The sequence below is a fragment of the Furipterus horrens genome, unplaced genomic scaffold, assembly GCF_987537825.1.
Source record: "Furipterus horrens unplaced genomic scaffold, mFurHor1.1.pri manual_scaffold_8, whole genome shotgun sequence".
In the NCBI taxonomy this organism is placed as follows: domain Eukaryota; kingdom Metazoa; phylum Chordata; class Mammalia; order Chiroptera; family Furipteridae; genus Furipterus; species Furipterus horrens.
This window is the reverse complement of record NW_028327178.1, coordinates 51,176,855-51,193,121: the sequence shown is the minus strand read 5'-3', so window position 1 is coordinate 51,193,121 and position 16,267 is coordinate 51,176,855. Positions and strand designations below refer to the sequence as shown.

Sequence of the window (16,267 nt, the reverse complement as noted above, 5' to 3'; positions counted from 1 at the left end):
TATATGAAATGTTAAAGGGACTTGTTTAGGAGAAAGAGGATCAAAACTATGAACATTAAAATGAAAACTGTATCACAACAACCAAAAGAAGCTAGGGAACCAAAACAAAGGCAAACTAAGTAGGCAATAAGAGTGTGAAAAGAATTATAGGTATGGGGAACATTATGGGAGGAGGTCAGCAGGGAGGGGGAAGGGGGTAATGGGAGGGAGATGGTACAGGAATTAAGAAGCATAGTAGGAGGAAATGGAGTAGATAGGAAGATGTTGAGAGGAACTATATGCACAACCAATGGGCATGGACTAAATGGGGGGGACCACTGGAGGGAGGGATGTCACTGGGTGGAGGGGAACAAAGGGAAAAGAAATTGGGACAACTGTAACAGCATAATCAATAAAGCATATTTAAAAAAAAAAAAGCTTATGTGAAAAAATAATGAAGGAAAACTACCCTGATTTGTGAAGGAAATAGAAATACAAGTCCAGGAAGCACAGGGAGTCCCAAAGAAGCTAGACCCAAAGAGGACCACACCAAGACACATCACAATTAAAATTCCAAAAGTGAAAGATAAAGAATCTTAAAAGCAGCAAAAGAATGGCAGAGAGTTACCTACAAAGGGGTGCCTACAAGACTATCGGTTGATTTCCCAAAAGAAACTTTGCAGGCAAGAAGAGACTGGCAAGAGGTATTCAAAGTGATGAAAAGCAAGGACCTACAATCAAGACTACTCTATCCAGCAAAGCTATCATTTAGAATGGAAGGGCAGATAAAGTGCTTCCCAGACAAGGTAAAGCTAAAGGAGTTTATCATCACCAAGCCATTATTATATGAAATGTTAAAGGGACTTATTTAAGAAAAAGATCAACAGTGTACATTAAAATGACAACAAACTTACAACTATCAACAACTGAATCTAAAAAATAAAAACAAACCAAGCAAACAACCAGAACAGGAACGGAATCATATGTATGGGGATCATTTGCAGGGTTATCAGCTGGAAGAGGGAATGGGGAGAATTGGGGAAATGGTCCAGGGACTAAGAAGCATAATGGGTTGGTACAAAATAGACAGGGGGAAGTTAAGAATAATATAGGAAAGGGTGAAGTCAAAGAACTTATATGCACAACCCATGGACATGAACTAAGGGGGAGTGGGATTGCTGGAGGGAAGTGGGGTACTAGGAAGAGGGGAGTTAAGGGAAAAGAAATTGGGACAACTGTAACAACATAATATACTTTAAAAAAATTAATTGCCCTTATATGTGTGGGTCTATTTATGACATTCTATTCTATATGTCTATATTTGATTACTATAGCTTCACAGGACATATTAAAATCAGGTAATGTAAGTCCTCCAATGCTCTTCTTTTTCAAAATTGTTCAGACTACTCTAGATCACTTGTATTTCAACAAAAATTTTAGAAGAACGTGTTAATTTCTACAAACCCACCTGTTTAGATTTTAATTGAGACTGAATTTACATATCAATTTAGGAAAAGTTGACATCTTAATAATATTGCAATATATTGCTCCATGTTAATTAGATCTTGTTTTTTCTTTTTAGGTTCAATAATTATCGTATTTTTCGCTCCATAACACGCACTTTTTTTCCCCCAAAAGTGGGATGGAATGTCTGTGTGTCTTATGGAGCAAATACTGTGTCACAGACCATGATGTCTATTACCTGACCTGTCAGTGGTGGCGACAGCTGTTAGAAGAGGAAGCAGTGGGCCCATGTGAAACCCCTGGAGACACTTAAATGTCCCACTTTACTGATGACTCTCAGGGCGTCTGACCAGTTGCCATATGCCTCTGCCCATCACCTGGGACCTGGGAGGGTGCAGAGAGCCGCCTGACACTCCCAGCTACAACCGCTGACCTGTGGAATCAACTGGGGCTAATAACAGGTAGGAGGCAGAGTGCAAATTTCCAATTGCATTTGACACTGGGTAGGGAGAGATCAGGTGAACAAGGGAGGGTTGGGAGAGAGGGTCATGCCTCAAAAACTGTTCAACACTCACCACAGTGTGGACAGTTGGGCTTATAAATCACCCATCATGAAATAGGCAAACGTACTGAAAGTCTTCAAAAATATTTCACCGAAGCTGAATGCAGTCTTTCACAACAACACAAACTGGTACACTGATAGAGATGGGTTCCTAGAACACTCTCCTAGAAGGGGAAGCCTGTACTACAAGGGGCCCACCCTCCAGAAGATAATTTGGGGGTTTGGGGGGTTCCCCTAGTTATATAGGTGATTATATCATATACATGGACTTATTTCTCTTTAATCTGTATGCCTTTTTTTTCTTGCTTGCACTGGCATGAACAAACCTCCAGTACAACATGAGTACAAGTGGTAAAAGCAGAAATCTTTGCCTTGTACACCCAATCTTAAGGGAAAGCATTTAGACTTTTGCCATTAAGTATGTTAGTCACAGAATTTCTCACAGATGCATCCTTGATCAGGCTGAAAAAGTTGTTTGCTGAGAATTTTGATCATGAATAAGTGTTGAATTTGCCAAATGTTTTTCTGTATCTGTTGATGTGATCTTGTGGGTTTCCTTATTTTTAATCTGTTAATATAATGAATTATTTACTTCTATGTTTAAAAGTCATTTATTCCTCAAAGTTGAAAACCACTTGATAGAACCTCTGAGTATTTTGTGAATTAAAGAGCAGGCATGGAAAGATAATATCAAGAAAACTGGTAAGTAATCCATCTCTTTCTGTTACTGGCTCTTGTTTGTTATGTCATGATTCCTTTATCCAAGAAAGGTCCAGAAGCAAGATAAATGAAAGCCAAAGCTATATTAGTCCTGTCCTAGGTCAGATACCCTTCATGTAAAGACATGGGCAATGCCACAGGGTTAACACTTACAACCATGAGGCCTGGATGATCAGGCTAAAACCTGATTCCAGGTTGAATCATGAGGGGAATAACAGTAATAAAATAATAATAATAAGAAGACAGACAAAGGACCCAAAATAAAAAGAAAATAATCTGGTAAACAAGAGAAGAAAAGGAAGAAAAATACACAAAGGGCTTCTGCTAGTCTGCTAGTCCTGGAGTGCATGTGTAAAAATCTCATCAATGTTTCCTTCTTTAAAATTACAGTTGATATTCATTATTATTTCATATTAGTTTCAGGTGTACAGCATAGCACGGTTAGATGGTTATGTAATTTACAAAGTGTTCCCCCTGATAATTCAAGCACCCATCTGACACCATACATAGCTATTACATTATTATTGACTATATTCCCTATGCTGTACTTTACAGCCCCATGACTATTCTGTAACTACCAATTTGTACTTCTTAATCCTTTTACTTTTCACCCAAACCCCCAATACTCCCTTCTCTCTGGAAACCTCCAGTTTGTTGTCTCCATCTATGAGTCAGTTTCTGTTTTGTTTGTTCATTTATTTTGTTCTTTAGATTCCACATATAAGTGAAATCATTGAATGTATCTTTTCTGACAAAGCTATTCTCCACATAAATGTAAACCTCTAACCTCAAAGCAACAAAAGTACTCGGGTAGCCTTTGTCTTTTAGCATAACCACAACAGCAACCACCACCAATCACGCTCTCCCAGTTTGATAAAAGCTAACTAATGTTCCTTAGAAGTGCTATTTGGATACTGCCATTGAATCTGCATGCAGGTTGTAAAAGGGTCCAGAGATTTGGAGTCTTAGCCTTGGTGTGGCTGGGAATCTCAGACCCAGAGCTGGGCAACATATGCTGAATTACAGGGGAGATCAAAAGTCTGACTTATGTACCCCAAACTTAAATCAGGAGTCACATGCCACTCTTCCTATTGCTAGGTGAAGAAAATCCTACCTGGCCTTTAGTACCTCCATGTATTTCCAAAGAGCTGACTCAAATTTCCCAGCAGTCTCTGAAATGTATCATTCTCCAATTGCTTCTCATGCTTAGAAAGCTGTTTATAGGTACAACCAACCAGGAAATGACAAAACATCTTTTAGGAATATAATTTATTTAAATGAAACATTTCTCTGATACCAAGCTAAAGAACCAATAATCCAGAACTAAGAACATCTGAACAAACAAATTTCAGTATATATACTTCAAGAGACATGTATACACTGTATTTTTAAAAGAAATAACATAAGAATATATATATAAGACTCCAGCATATTCTTTCTATATTTCAAAATAATAAATTTACTCACTTGTCTTTTAGCTTCTCTCAGTTTTCTTTTGAGAGCTGTCAAAATTCTTTGTACTTCCCATAATCTTTCTTCTTTAGATAAATCCTTTATCCCACCCTGCAGATCTCGATGTAAACAATTCAAAAGAAACTCCTAGAAAACAATAAACCATACACTTCTAGCCTATCATCTTAAAATAAAACCATACAATTTATAAAGATGTAGAATCAACTGTTTTTCAATTATCATTAAAGGAATGAAATAATAGCATAAGTTATTTTTTAAGGATATAACTGAAAAATCATTCTTGTTTGTTTTGCCTAAGCATTGGGTTCTCATTAATTTACATTAGTACAACAGTAGTTCACTTACATCCCTTCTCCCAATACATTATCAACTAAGAAATGGGAGCTCAGAGCAAATGAAAAAAAAAAAAAAAAAAGCAAACAGGGACTTGATAACATATACACAAATAAAAGGTGTAATATCAAATGTAAATAAATTTCTTATTTAGTCCTGAATTTTTTACTCAGCTTGCCAAATACACACATATAACCAAATGGCACTTTTTTTTCCTTCTATTTAAGTAGCTAGTGGAAAAGCATGGGATTTGGGGTCAAATTCCTGGTTACATAGCTTAGTAACCATGTGCCACAGAGTTAAGTTATTTAAAATATCAGTATTCTTATCTGTAAAATATGGTCAATAACAACCTTATCTGGATAAGCTAACATTTTTGGATTGCTTACAACCATCCTGGCACCATGCTGAACATCTTTAACAAATTATCTCATTTATCGTAATCTTCATATCAAAACTATGAGAGGGCCCAATTTAAAATGGGATCACTAAGGCTTAAGGAGGTTAAGTGATTTGCCTAAAATCAATTAGAAGCAGACCAAGAATTTAAAGCCACGTTTTTAATTTCAAAACCTATGCTCTCTCCATGATATTCTGACTTAACTGACATGTAACATGTGCTTAACATAGCTCCAGACATACTTTAGAAAGTACTCAATGAACAAGAGTTCATCTTCATCATCACCATCATCAGTCTCCAAATGGGTCAGAGCAAAAGTAGGCTCTTTAGGGCTAAAGCACAGGCTGAGCTCACACACCTGTCTTCTGATCTCCTCCTTGATGCTCTCCTGGGTCTCTGGCAGTGTGGGCATAGTGGCCATGTTAGACCAGCGAAGAGGTTTTGTCACTTGCTTTAGTATCACATTTCCAAAGAGCTCTTGCACATGTGTGAAAAACACATACAGGACACGATTGCTAATCTAAGGGAAAAAAAAGATTTGCAAGAAAACTATTAACATTACTTTATTTCGTTTAATTTGTGTCTATTGTATAGTACATCCTTTAATTCTAGACACATGAATGAACGTTTTCCTCAGTAGTAACTAGACACACTTCACTGATTAGCAGACAATATAAAGAAGGGAATGGAAAAATTTGAGTTAAGTCATGTGCTTAAGCACCGTAAGGAACAGGAAAGAAAAGGATGCTGATGACTATGCACTTTTTCCTTCTTAACACTATAACATTAACCAATTTTTAAAAAATTTCATGTTCTTTCTTACAAGTTATTTTGAGACCTTTTACCACACACAATGGTCTATTAAAGAATATAAAGGAAGCAAGAGCACTTGCAATTAGTTGTAAAGCTGGGCTAATTTGAGACCTCACTCTAGAAATAATGCCTTCTGGACACATTTGAATAGCCAGTGTTTAAATATGAAGTTCCTATGCCAGATCAGGACAATAGGTTGGCTGAAAAGCTAATAAAAAAATTACTTTCTACCTAAAACTTACTCTTACAACACAACTTGAATCTTCTATGATATTATCATCCCTATTAGAGTTATATTATTTACCAAATTCTGAAATCATGACTATAGACATCATCTTTCTTTTTTTTTTGTCATTTGTGTTTGGCCTGAGTAAAATATCAATAGCTCTAATTAAAAGAAAAACACATGCTCTATGCAAGGACCAAGTGAGCAGCAATAAATGAAGGCCAAGTATTTTTGTTATAAAGAGATACCAATTAACACACTACACAATTCCCTTAAATGTCTTCTCAGATTAAGATTCTACAATATGCTTCTCTAGGATCTATCTTTATGAATGGAATCCTCAGATTAAATCCCTAACCAAACAAATGTTAGGTCTCTTTCTGCCTGAGTCTGAGGTATGTGTGATATAACTAAGCAATAATACTATTTGAAGAAATAGTTGAAATCTTTAAAATTCTAGATGAACTCTGTAATGGCAGGAACCATGAGCTCCTCGTCTACTGACAACAGACAACTATTATCAGGAACTGGTGTATAAACCATAGCAAAGACTAAATAATATTCATATTATATAGTTACAAGCCAATGGGCAAATATGTTCATCATCCTCTATGTTGACACTGTCCATTCTGTGAAAGAAAAAACCACTATTCAGGCTAAACCGTTATATACTTTCGCTGATTAATTGCTCTGTATGCAACTAAGCAACAAAAAACATTCCCCTCCCCACTCCCCAGGGCCAGCATCAGAGGGCACATGTACCTGAACGGTTGGGCTGAGCACTATAGAAATGTTCTGTATATTCATTTTTGTTTCCAGTTCCTTCGAGATAACATGGTCCATGTGCACAATCAGCCAGGAAATGAGAAGATAGTTACATTCTGGCAGTTCTTTCAGTAAGCGTTGGAATTCCTGCACTTTCTCACTCTCTGTGCTCCTCCCACAAGCCTCTTCAAAGCGAGGCATAAGCTCTTTGGTAAGCAGATTTTCCGGAAGGTCTCGCAAATACTGCTTCAGCAAACTGGCTACAGTGTTAGGCTCATATTCTTCCAAATTTGGAGATTCCTCTCTGTCATAGGCTGCCTTCAGCTCATCCACCTTGGATTTAATTCCTTAAAATGTTCAAATTCAGAGAGAAAGAGATATCAAGAAGAAAAAATCAAAACAATTTTCTTCACCCTTGCACCCACCCCTGGGGAGAGATCTGAGAAAAGGTTATCTGACAACAACAAACCTCTAGTTATGAAGTATTTATCTGTACAAAGTTCACACAATTCCTCTGTAAACAAGATAATATGAAAGACTGCAATTCGAGGTTGAATTTAAGCAAAAGCTAAATTGATAACGCAAAACCCAATATTCAAAACAAAAGTCATAGCAATCACTAACACATTAAGTAAATATGCCAATCATTAAGGAAAAAAATATTTTTCAAATTTAAAGATAAGTAGGTAAAATTTCAGGCAAAAACTAAAGTACAATCTAAGCATAAAGTCTTGCTCTACATGGGCTACCAACTGCTTTTTATAACTAGTCACAAGACGGAAAACATAAAACACAACTCGGTATATATAAGCTTGCTTCAAAAAGCTGTGGGTAATTACTTTTTATAAGAAAATATTGTATCACAAGTGCAAACAGTGAGTTTGCTATCTAAACAAACTCTTTGAAAATTATTCTCCATTAAGCGATCCCCATCTAATTTCTATTTTCAAGTTTGAATTCTTTACATATTTTTTCTTAAACTAGAATACAGCTAAAACAAAAAGAAGTAAAATTTGGGTTTCTAAAATCATATTGTTTTGCTTTTCTTACTGGACAGAAAGAAACACTGACACACAAAATAAATGTTTTCCAAACATTATATAAATTTTTAAGTCTTTAGTCCAATCTGCACTTAAGTAACATAACTTAGTGACAGTGACTTCTTATAAGAGTACCAAGTAGCTTTCTGTTGTTTTTAATATTGAAAACTTGAGGCTAGTTATTAGAAATAAGCAACAACTTAAGGCTGAAAGATTATAATGGCAAATGAGTATACTAAAGCGTCATCTAATAGGAACAGCATCTTACACTTATATCTGAGCTTTGGCATTCCTTACTTTATGTGAAAAGCTTTTAATGACATTACAATAAATGTGTAACTTATCTAGCAGTGACAAAATCAGTACTCCAAAGATGAAAATAATAATATGAATCTCATTTTTGTATCTTTCTTTTGAGGCACAAAAGTTAGAAAATTACTCCCATTTTCTTATTATGATAATATGAATGAAACACAGTGAGTGATAAACTTTAAGTGAAATTCTTGCCAAAGACCTCCTCTCTCTCTCTCACATATATTTCACATATTTAATTTTTTCCCAACAGTGCCTACCCAGAAAATTGCACAAGTAAACAATTAGAATACGTTTGGTTTGCTGTTACCCTGAAATTGTTATCAAATATTTTCCTTTTAAAAGTTGGACACTTCGAATAAAGCCTCCCAGGTAGAAAAAGAGCATATGCAAAATGATAGTCATATATTTTAAATTTTAAAACTAGAACTTATATATGAGAACCAAAAATCTCCAGCAGAAAACAATATTATTAGTAGCATTCAAAAAAAAGTCACAGCTGTCAACCCTGTAGTCCACAGTATGCTTGAATGTAGCCTACTGCCATAGCTAAAAAGATAAATAACAAATTGATCAAAGCAGCTCAACCTCCAAGAGTAGATAGGAACAGCTCAGTTTGAATGCTCTGACCCACAAATAAAGGAGTTCTGCAGCTCTGACTCTCTGAAAGACACAAACATCAAAAATAGCTCAAAGAAAAAAGAATTTTTTGAACAAAGCTGTAGAAACGCTTCAGAGACACTTTCACTTAAACCAAATTTTCATCATGCCTACCAAAAAAAACATGTGAGAAAAGCAGCTTATGTTAGTACTGGTTAATCCTTTAAAAATCAATTCATCATAAAATATTCTTAAAAGTCAAAATTTCAAATTCATTTAAATGTTTATTTTTACGTTACTAAGGAGTTATAAATAAATCAAATTCAGTTTCTAACTTATTTAGTATAAAATAGTACCATTTGAGCCAAAATACTTTTAAGTAATAATATGTTATCTGCAGGGTTTCCTTAATTATCAAAACGTCTGCCCTTTCTCAACAAAACTTAAATAACAAATATATCTTCTAGAAATGTGTATGAGCCAATTAAATGGAAAAACTAAGTCTAATTTCTTTATATATTCCAAATGTATATTACTAATTCATAAAAATATGTGTGACTAACACTAACTTTTATAAAACAAATCTCTAGTACCATGAAATTTAATTATGGGAATGTAATGACTTGGAACGCATGTTGCTACAGGTCAGAATTTTCATACTACACCAACACAAGTCATATTGCTTTGTATGAAATAATATTCATTTTGTTTGGTTTCAGACACCCAATATGAATTACATTTGTGCCAAGTATGAAATTTTAAATTTCATATATATATATATATATATATACAACAGAGAGTAATAGAAAATCATTTTCACTAAGAGCTGCACATGCTGATAGACGCATTCACATTTGGGGCCTACCTATTTAGCAAATAACATTTCACGTCCCTTAACTAACTCAGGAAATATATTAAATCATTGTGCCAATAAATGTGTCGCTTGGCCCAGAAGCATCCTTAGCTCAGATTTCCTGCTTTCTCCCACTAAACTCCTTCACAACACTAAGCCCTTGCTCAGAGAGGGAAGGTGAGAAAAATAAATCAGGGCCTGAGTGCACCCAAGCTTCTTTCCAGTCCAGGCTGCTGCAAGCTGTGATCAGCTCTTAAGTAAATCCTCCTAATGAAAAGGAGTGGCATAAAAAAAATAAAAAAAAACCTGTCAACACACACACACACACACACAGTGGGGGATTTTGCTCAAATGTAAGAATCAAGGAGATGAATAAGCCTTAGGACTCATGTCACAATTTTTCTCAAGTTAATATTTGTCCTTCCTTTGAAAAATGGATGCAATATACAGATTATATATTATAGAATGGTACACTTGAAACCTATAATTAAGCAATAAATTTAATTTAAAAAAAAGATACAAACAAAAAATTAGAAGTGAGGTTAATTTTTAAAAACCATCAAGTCCATGTCCCCAGTACCTGAAACTCTGTAGATGCCTTCACACTTCATGCCATACTTCTCTACAAAATCTACACATTCACGGAAAACAGCCGGCAGTCGAATACCATCATACATCATGGTCCTCTCTGCAGCATCAGCCAAAGGAATTCCGAAAATGGGTTTGAGATTCGGAACATCAATCTGAGGCACCTCTGGCTCCTGAATTGGCTTCTTCTTCTTCTTCTTTTCCTTCCACTGTTTAACAACATCAGCTGCTGTCAAGTCTTTTGACTTCTTTTCTTTATGTTTTTCTTCTTTGTGCTTTTCTTCTTTATGTTTTTCTTCTTTGGGTTTCTCTTTTATTTTAAAATCCTTCTCTTTCTTTTTAGAAAAGCTGGGCTTCTTGAAAACATGGATTCCCTTGGACCTTTTCATTTTGGAAGGACTTTCAGCTTCATCTCCAGAGCTATCCTCCTGAAAGGCAGCATAGCCTTCAGCTGTGAAAGAAATGTGGGGAGTGTAAGTTATGTGTTAGTTCAATGTCAAACTGTTCATATGCTCTTAAAATACAGAACTAAACAGTGCCCACGTACCTGGCTTTTCACATCATGAACAACCTATCTTTGGTACTCACTCCCAACAAAAAATGGGTTTCCTCTCTGCTAAAAGATATTGTAGTGACTTCTTGTGACCGCAAGAGGGCAACACGGAGAGAGCTAGTTATGTATTCTTGCAATAAAAGTAGGCGATGAAAACTGGTTTTACTTTATGTATGTTTAAGTGGAATTTTGGCAAACCAAGTATTACAAATACACAAGACACGTTCTATACAGAGGGCTAGTGGAAAGAATCATTCTATAAAATAGAGCATCCTTTCATCATCTGAACTTATTTAGCCTAGATTTTCTTTCATATTTCGTCCCTGTAATTTGAGTCAATTTCAAACCATGACTGCAACTGTACTGTTGTCTTTTATTTTTATTTTTCTAATCCTTACCCGAGGACACTTTCTCACTGCTTTCAGAGAGAGGAAGGAAAAGAGAGAAACATTGGTAAGTTGTCTCTCACACTCCCCCAAGCTGGGACGTGGGTCTGCAACCCAGGTATGTGCCCTGACTGGGAATCAAACCAGCAACCTTTCAGTTCACAAGCCAATGCTTATGCCACTGAGCCACACCAGCCAAGGCAAGAAAGGCAGAAATCTTAAGGGCACACTACCATGATGCATAGCAATTTGAGTTCTCAGACACTGCTGGTAGGAGTGTAAACTAATACGACTACTCTGGGAAACTGTTTTTGCAGGCTCTACTAATGCTGAATGAAATAAGCATGGCCTGTGAATGAGCAGTTCTATTCCCAGGCATATACACAAGAGAAATGCATAACCATGTACAATGGTGTTTATAGAAGCACTCTTCATGACAGTCACAAACTGAAAACAACCCAAGAGACCAGTAACAGTAGAAAGGATAAATTCTAGTATTTCTAGTCTATTAACACAATGAAAATGAACAAATTACTACTGAATGAAACAACACAAGTGAATCTAACAAATACAACACTGGGCAAAAGAAACCAGACACAGAAGAAAATCTGCTTCTATTTACATAAATCCAAAACTAGGCATGATCAAGCTATGCTAATAGAAGCGTATCTCTGGGAGGAGTGGGAGATTTCCTGTGCAAGGACAATAAAGGGATTTTTTAAAGTATATTTTATTGATCATGTTGTTACAGTAGTCCCAACATTTTTTACTCTTTGCTCCCCTCTGCCCAGTACCCGCCTTCCCTCCAGCAATCCCACCCCACTTAGTTCATGTCCATGGGTTGTGCATAGAAGTTCTTTCGCTTCACCTTTCCCTATATTATTAACTTCGCCCTATTTTGTACCAACTGATTATGCTTCTTAATCCCTGCACCATCTCCCCATTTCTCCCCCTTCCTCCTCCCAGCTGATAACCCTCCAAATGATCCCCATAGCTATGATTCTATTCCTATTCTGCTTTGCTTAGTTGAATTTTGTTTCTATTTTTTAGATTGAGAATTTGTTGTCATTTTAGTGTTCATCGTTTTGATCTTCTTTTTCTTAAGTAAGTTCCCTTTAACATTTCATATAATAATGGCTTGGTGATAATGAACTCTTTTAGCTTACCTTGTCTGGGAAGCACTTCATCTGCCCTTCCATTCTAAATGATAGCTTTGCTGGATAGAGTAATCTTGGTTGTAGGTCCTTGCTTTTCATCACTGAATACTGCGTGCCAGTCCCTTCTTGCCTGCCAAGTTTCTTTTGAGAAAGCAGCTGACGGCCTTATAGGCACCCCTTTGTAGGTAGCTCTCTTGCTGCTTTTAAGATTCTCTCTTTATTTTTCAACTTTGGCTTTTTCACTATGATGTGCCTGGTTTGGTCCTCTTTGGGCTTAGCTTCTTTGGGACCCTGTGCTTCCTCGGCTTGTATGTCTATTTCCTTTGCCAAATTTGGGAAGTTTTCCTCCATTATTTTTTCACATAAGTTTTCAATTTCTTGCTCTTCCTCTTCTTCTGGCACCCCTATGATTCAGATGTTGGCAAGTTTAAAGTTGTCCCGGTGGTTCCTAAGCCTCTGCTCATTTTTTTCAATTCTTGTTTCTTCATTCTGTACTGGTTGACTGTTCTTTTCTTCCTTATGTTCCAAATCATTGATCTGAACCCTGGTTTCCTTCCCTTCACCACTGGTTTTGTGTGGATTTTCCTTCATTTCATTTAGCATGGCCTTCACTTCTTCCCTTATGCATTTGCTGTAGTCAAGCATATCTGTCAAGCCTGTGAGCATCTTTATCACCAGTGTTTTGAATTCTACATCTGTTAGGTTGGCTATCTCCTCATCTGTGAGGTTGGCTATCTCCTTGTTGCTTAGTTCTCCCACTGGAACCTTGATCCTTTCCCTCTTTTGGGCAATACTTCTCTGTCTCTTCATTTTGACAGGCTCCTGTGTTTGTCTGCCTCTGTGTCTTAGATAGAGCTGTCGCTCCTGTTATGTTGTAAGGGGCGGAGCCTTAGGTATCCATCAGTGCAGAGCGACCTGTTTCACCACGTTGTGGTGCTGCATGTGGAGGAGGGGTCAGAGAGGGAACAATGCCGCTTACTCAGTACTCGCCCCTTTTCCAGGCACTTCTCCCACTTCCATATGGGACTGGAACCTCTCTAGCTGTTTCCCTGGCCATTGTTCCCAGAGTGGGTGGGTCTGCGGATGTTCTAGGACCGTGGGGGCCCTTTAAACAAGTAGACTGATGAGAGAACTGCACTTTCTTCCTCCACCCAACCCCCACTGGTTTGCACAGTCAGAAGCAATGAGGCTTAATTTTCCCTGGCGCTGGGACCATGAGCTGTGCAGTCTGGTGAGGAGCTGGGAGTGCTCCCCAAGTGTCTTTCCTGACTTTTTAAAACATGTGACTGTGCTTTCTGCTGGCCTGCCGCTGCCACCGCTGCCATTGCCACCACACTGCGTCCTCTCCACCCTGGCTCTGCCCCTCTTACCTGTCTGGATGAGTATTTCTTCTTTATATCTTTGTTTGTGGGACTTCCATGCAGCTTGATTTTCTGAAACTCCTGGTTGTCTCTAGTTTTAAGGTAGTTGTATTCCTTCTTAGTTGTGGAGGGAGACCCAGGGTGTCTGTCTAGGCCTCCATCTTGGCTGGAAGTCCAATTAAGGGAATTTCTAAGGTGCTCATTAAGCTTCATTTCCAGATCCTTGCAGTAGATACACAAGAGTATCCATTTTGTGATAACTCATCAAGCTGTACACAATCTGAGTGTGCATTCTATCTGAATGTTATACCTCAAAAATAAACTTAAAAATACCATAAAGCTTTATCTGGCTGGTGTAGCAGTAGATTGAGTGCTGGACTGCGAACCAAAGGTCACTGGTTCGATTCCCAGTCAGGGCACATGCTTAGGTTGCAGGCCCTGTTCCCCAGTTTGGGGGCACACAAAACGCAACCACACATTGATATTTCTCTCTCTCTCTTTCTCCCTCCCTTCCCCTCTCTCTACAAAATAAGTAAATAAATAAAATCTTTTTCTAAAAAAACATGAAACTCAAAATAAAGTAATACTTAAAATAACTCACTTGACTTGCTTTTAATGTACTAAAGACCAATGCTTAAAACAATTCATCCTCCCTTCTCAAGTAGGGACAAGTAAATGCCTCATGGCATCTGCTTACAACAAATGAATAATTACTTTTTTCACAGTTCCAATAATGTATACCCCAACTGCTTGCACAACCTTGCCAAAAAGTAAAATTCTACAGAGGCAAAATTCCAATTTCTATTTTTTATACATTATTCTAAATGACTACTTTAAGGAATTTCCACCAGAAAATTTTACTATTTCTGGAAATTTAGTTTGTTTTTTTGTTTTTATTTTGGGGTGCTTTTTATTTTGGTGAAACTAAGACCCTAATATATAACTCTACTATACAAAAATTGAGACCTTGTAAAGTAAATAAGAAATCTCAAACAAGGAGTCTTTGGACATATTTCTAAAAGATAGCAGGCACATGTGATTAAAGTAGAAGTTTATCAAAAATATACCAAAACCATAGAGAAAAATGCCACTTACTCCTTTTTTCCTTTTTCTTAAATTTTCCTTTTTTCTTGCCATAGTCTTTTTCATCATCAGACACTATGTCAGGAGGTTCATGGAGGCTGTCATGAGGAGGCGAGGGCTCGCCAGTACGGTACAATCCAGGAAATTTAGTAGGGCTGATTTCCTCAGAGCTGGGGGTTCTGGTAAGACCACTGCTATGCTCCACCCTGCGATGTTCACTGGGGCTGCTGGTGGGGGGCAGGAAGCACTCCGTCATTTTGCCTCCCTGAGACAGTGCCGAGGGCTTCTCTGTTACCTATCCATTACACCTGTACAGAGAAAAAAAGAGCATCAGTCATCAAACGCCAACCAAAACACAAGCACCACACACGCACAGCACAGCAATTGATCTTGCACTTACAAATCAAAAGTAGTTTTACATTACCCTCCTTTAAAAAGATGCTTTCATTTTACAATTGCAAGTTACATTCCATGCATCTTACATTCAGTTCTTACGAGCTGAAAGCCCTGGGATCTTCGAATATTAGAGAAGTAAACCAAATAAAAATCAGAGTTAAGAGTATTCAAAGTAGAATAGAGTTCCTTTAAAAGACAAAACTCACTATTGTAAAAGGCTTCATTTTGATTACTATCCAACTTAAAATATTACTGTTTTTCTTTAAGCTATGGCCAAGCAACTGTAAATAATAAATTACAAAGACTATTTTTATAACCTCACATAATAGTCCAGTATCAAAATTAAAATTTATAAGTTTCAATGATAGACTAATGATTGACACAATTATAGATCACTAACTGTAGTTCTTCTATGTTGCAAGCAATTAGTCCATGTGTTGCTAATAACTATTTTACTTTACACTACAATTACCTCATTTGCTCAATTGTAAAATACACACAAATAGTTTCTCTAGAATGGACACTACAAAAGACAAAAGTTTGCATTTTTTTCTTTTTTAGATGGAAGATACATAGTCAAAGTACTGTGTTTGTAAGATACTTGGCATTAGTTCTCTTGATATTCAATTGAAATACTATTGGAATCACTATTTCTCTTTGCACTCACTTTTCAGGTTATTTTGCAATTTAAAGAAACCACAAGCCATAAATAATAAGCGATAAATCTGACCATAAATAAAGTCAAAAGACAAGCAAAGATGAAAAAAAATTTGCAAACTGTGACAGAGCTTATTTCTTTAAAAAGCATTTCCAAATCAATTAAAATATAAACAAATTAAGAGATCTACACAAAGGACATGAACAAACAGCACATAGAAAAATGACTAATATCTATACAAAACAATGTTCAGCTACAACTATAATTTTAAAAACATAAAGTAAAACAACAAGTTACCATCTTTTACCATCAAACTGGCAAAGAACAAAATAGATGCATACTATCCAGTGTTGGTAAGGATATTAGCAAACAGGGACTCAAGAATATCTAATGGGAGAAGTATAAATTAGCACAATCTTTTTTAAAAAGCAATTTAGTAATATCTATCAAAATTTTAAATGTACTCTCTTTGACCCAGGAATTCTCTTTTTAGAAATTTATCTTTCAGATATACTTTTACAAGAGTTCAAAAATACACACATAAA

The 16,267-nt window shown here is 36.6% G+C and overlaps 1 protein-coding gene across 2 annotated transcripts in view; it reads right to left on the bottom strand.

Annotated features, from left to right (window-relative positions):
* Window positions 1-16,267, bottom strand: part of RALBP1 (ralA binding protein 1) — a 67,856-nt gene that overhangs the window by 18,473 nt on the left and 33,116 nt on the right. For both annotated transcript variants that reach the window (XM_090285809.1, XM_090285808.1), the window contains exons 2-6: window positions 14,681-14,976; window positions 10,121-10,579; window positions 6,733-7,082; window positions 5,290-5,451; window positions 4,193-4,324 (exon numbers count right to left, since the gene is read on the bottom strand). In XM_090285809.1, coding sequence (XP_090141935.1) covers window positions 4,193-4,324; window positions 5,290-5,451; window positions 6,733-7,082; window positions 10,121-10,579; window positions 14,681-14,924 — 1,347 coding nt within the window. In that variant the 5' untranslated portion in view covers window positions 14,925-14,976. The remainder of the gene's footprint in view (window positions 1-4,192; window positions 4,325-5,289; window positions 5,452-6,732; window positions 7,083-10,120; window positions 10,580-14,680; window positions 14,977-16,267) is intronic.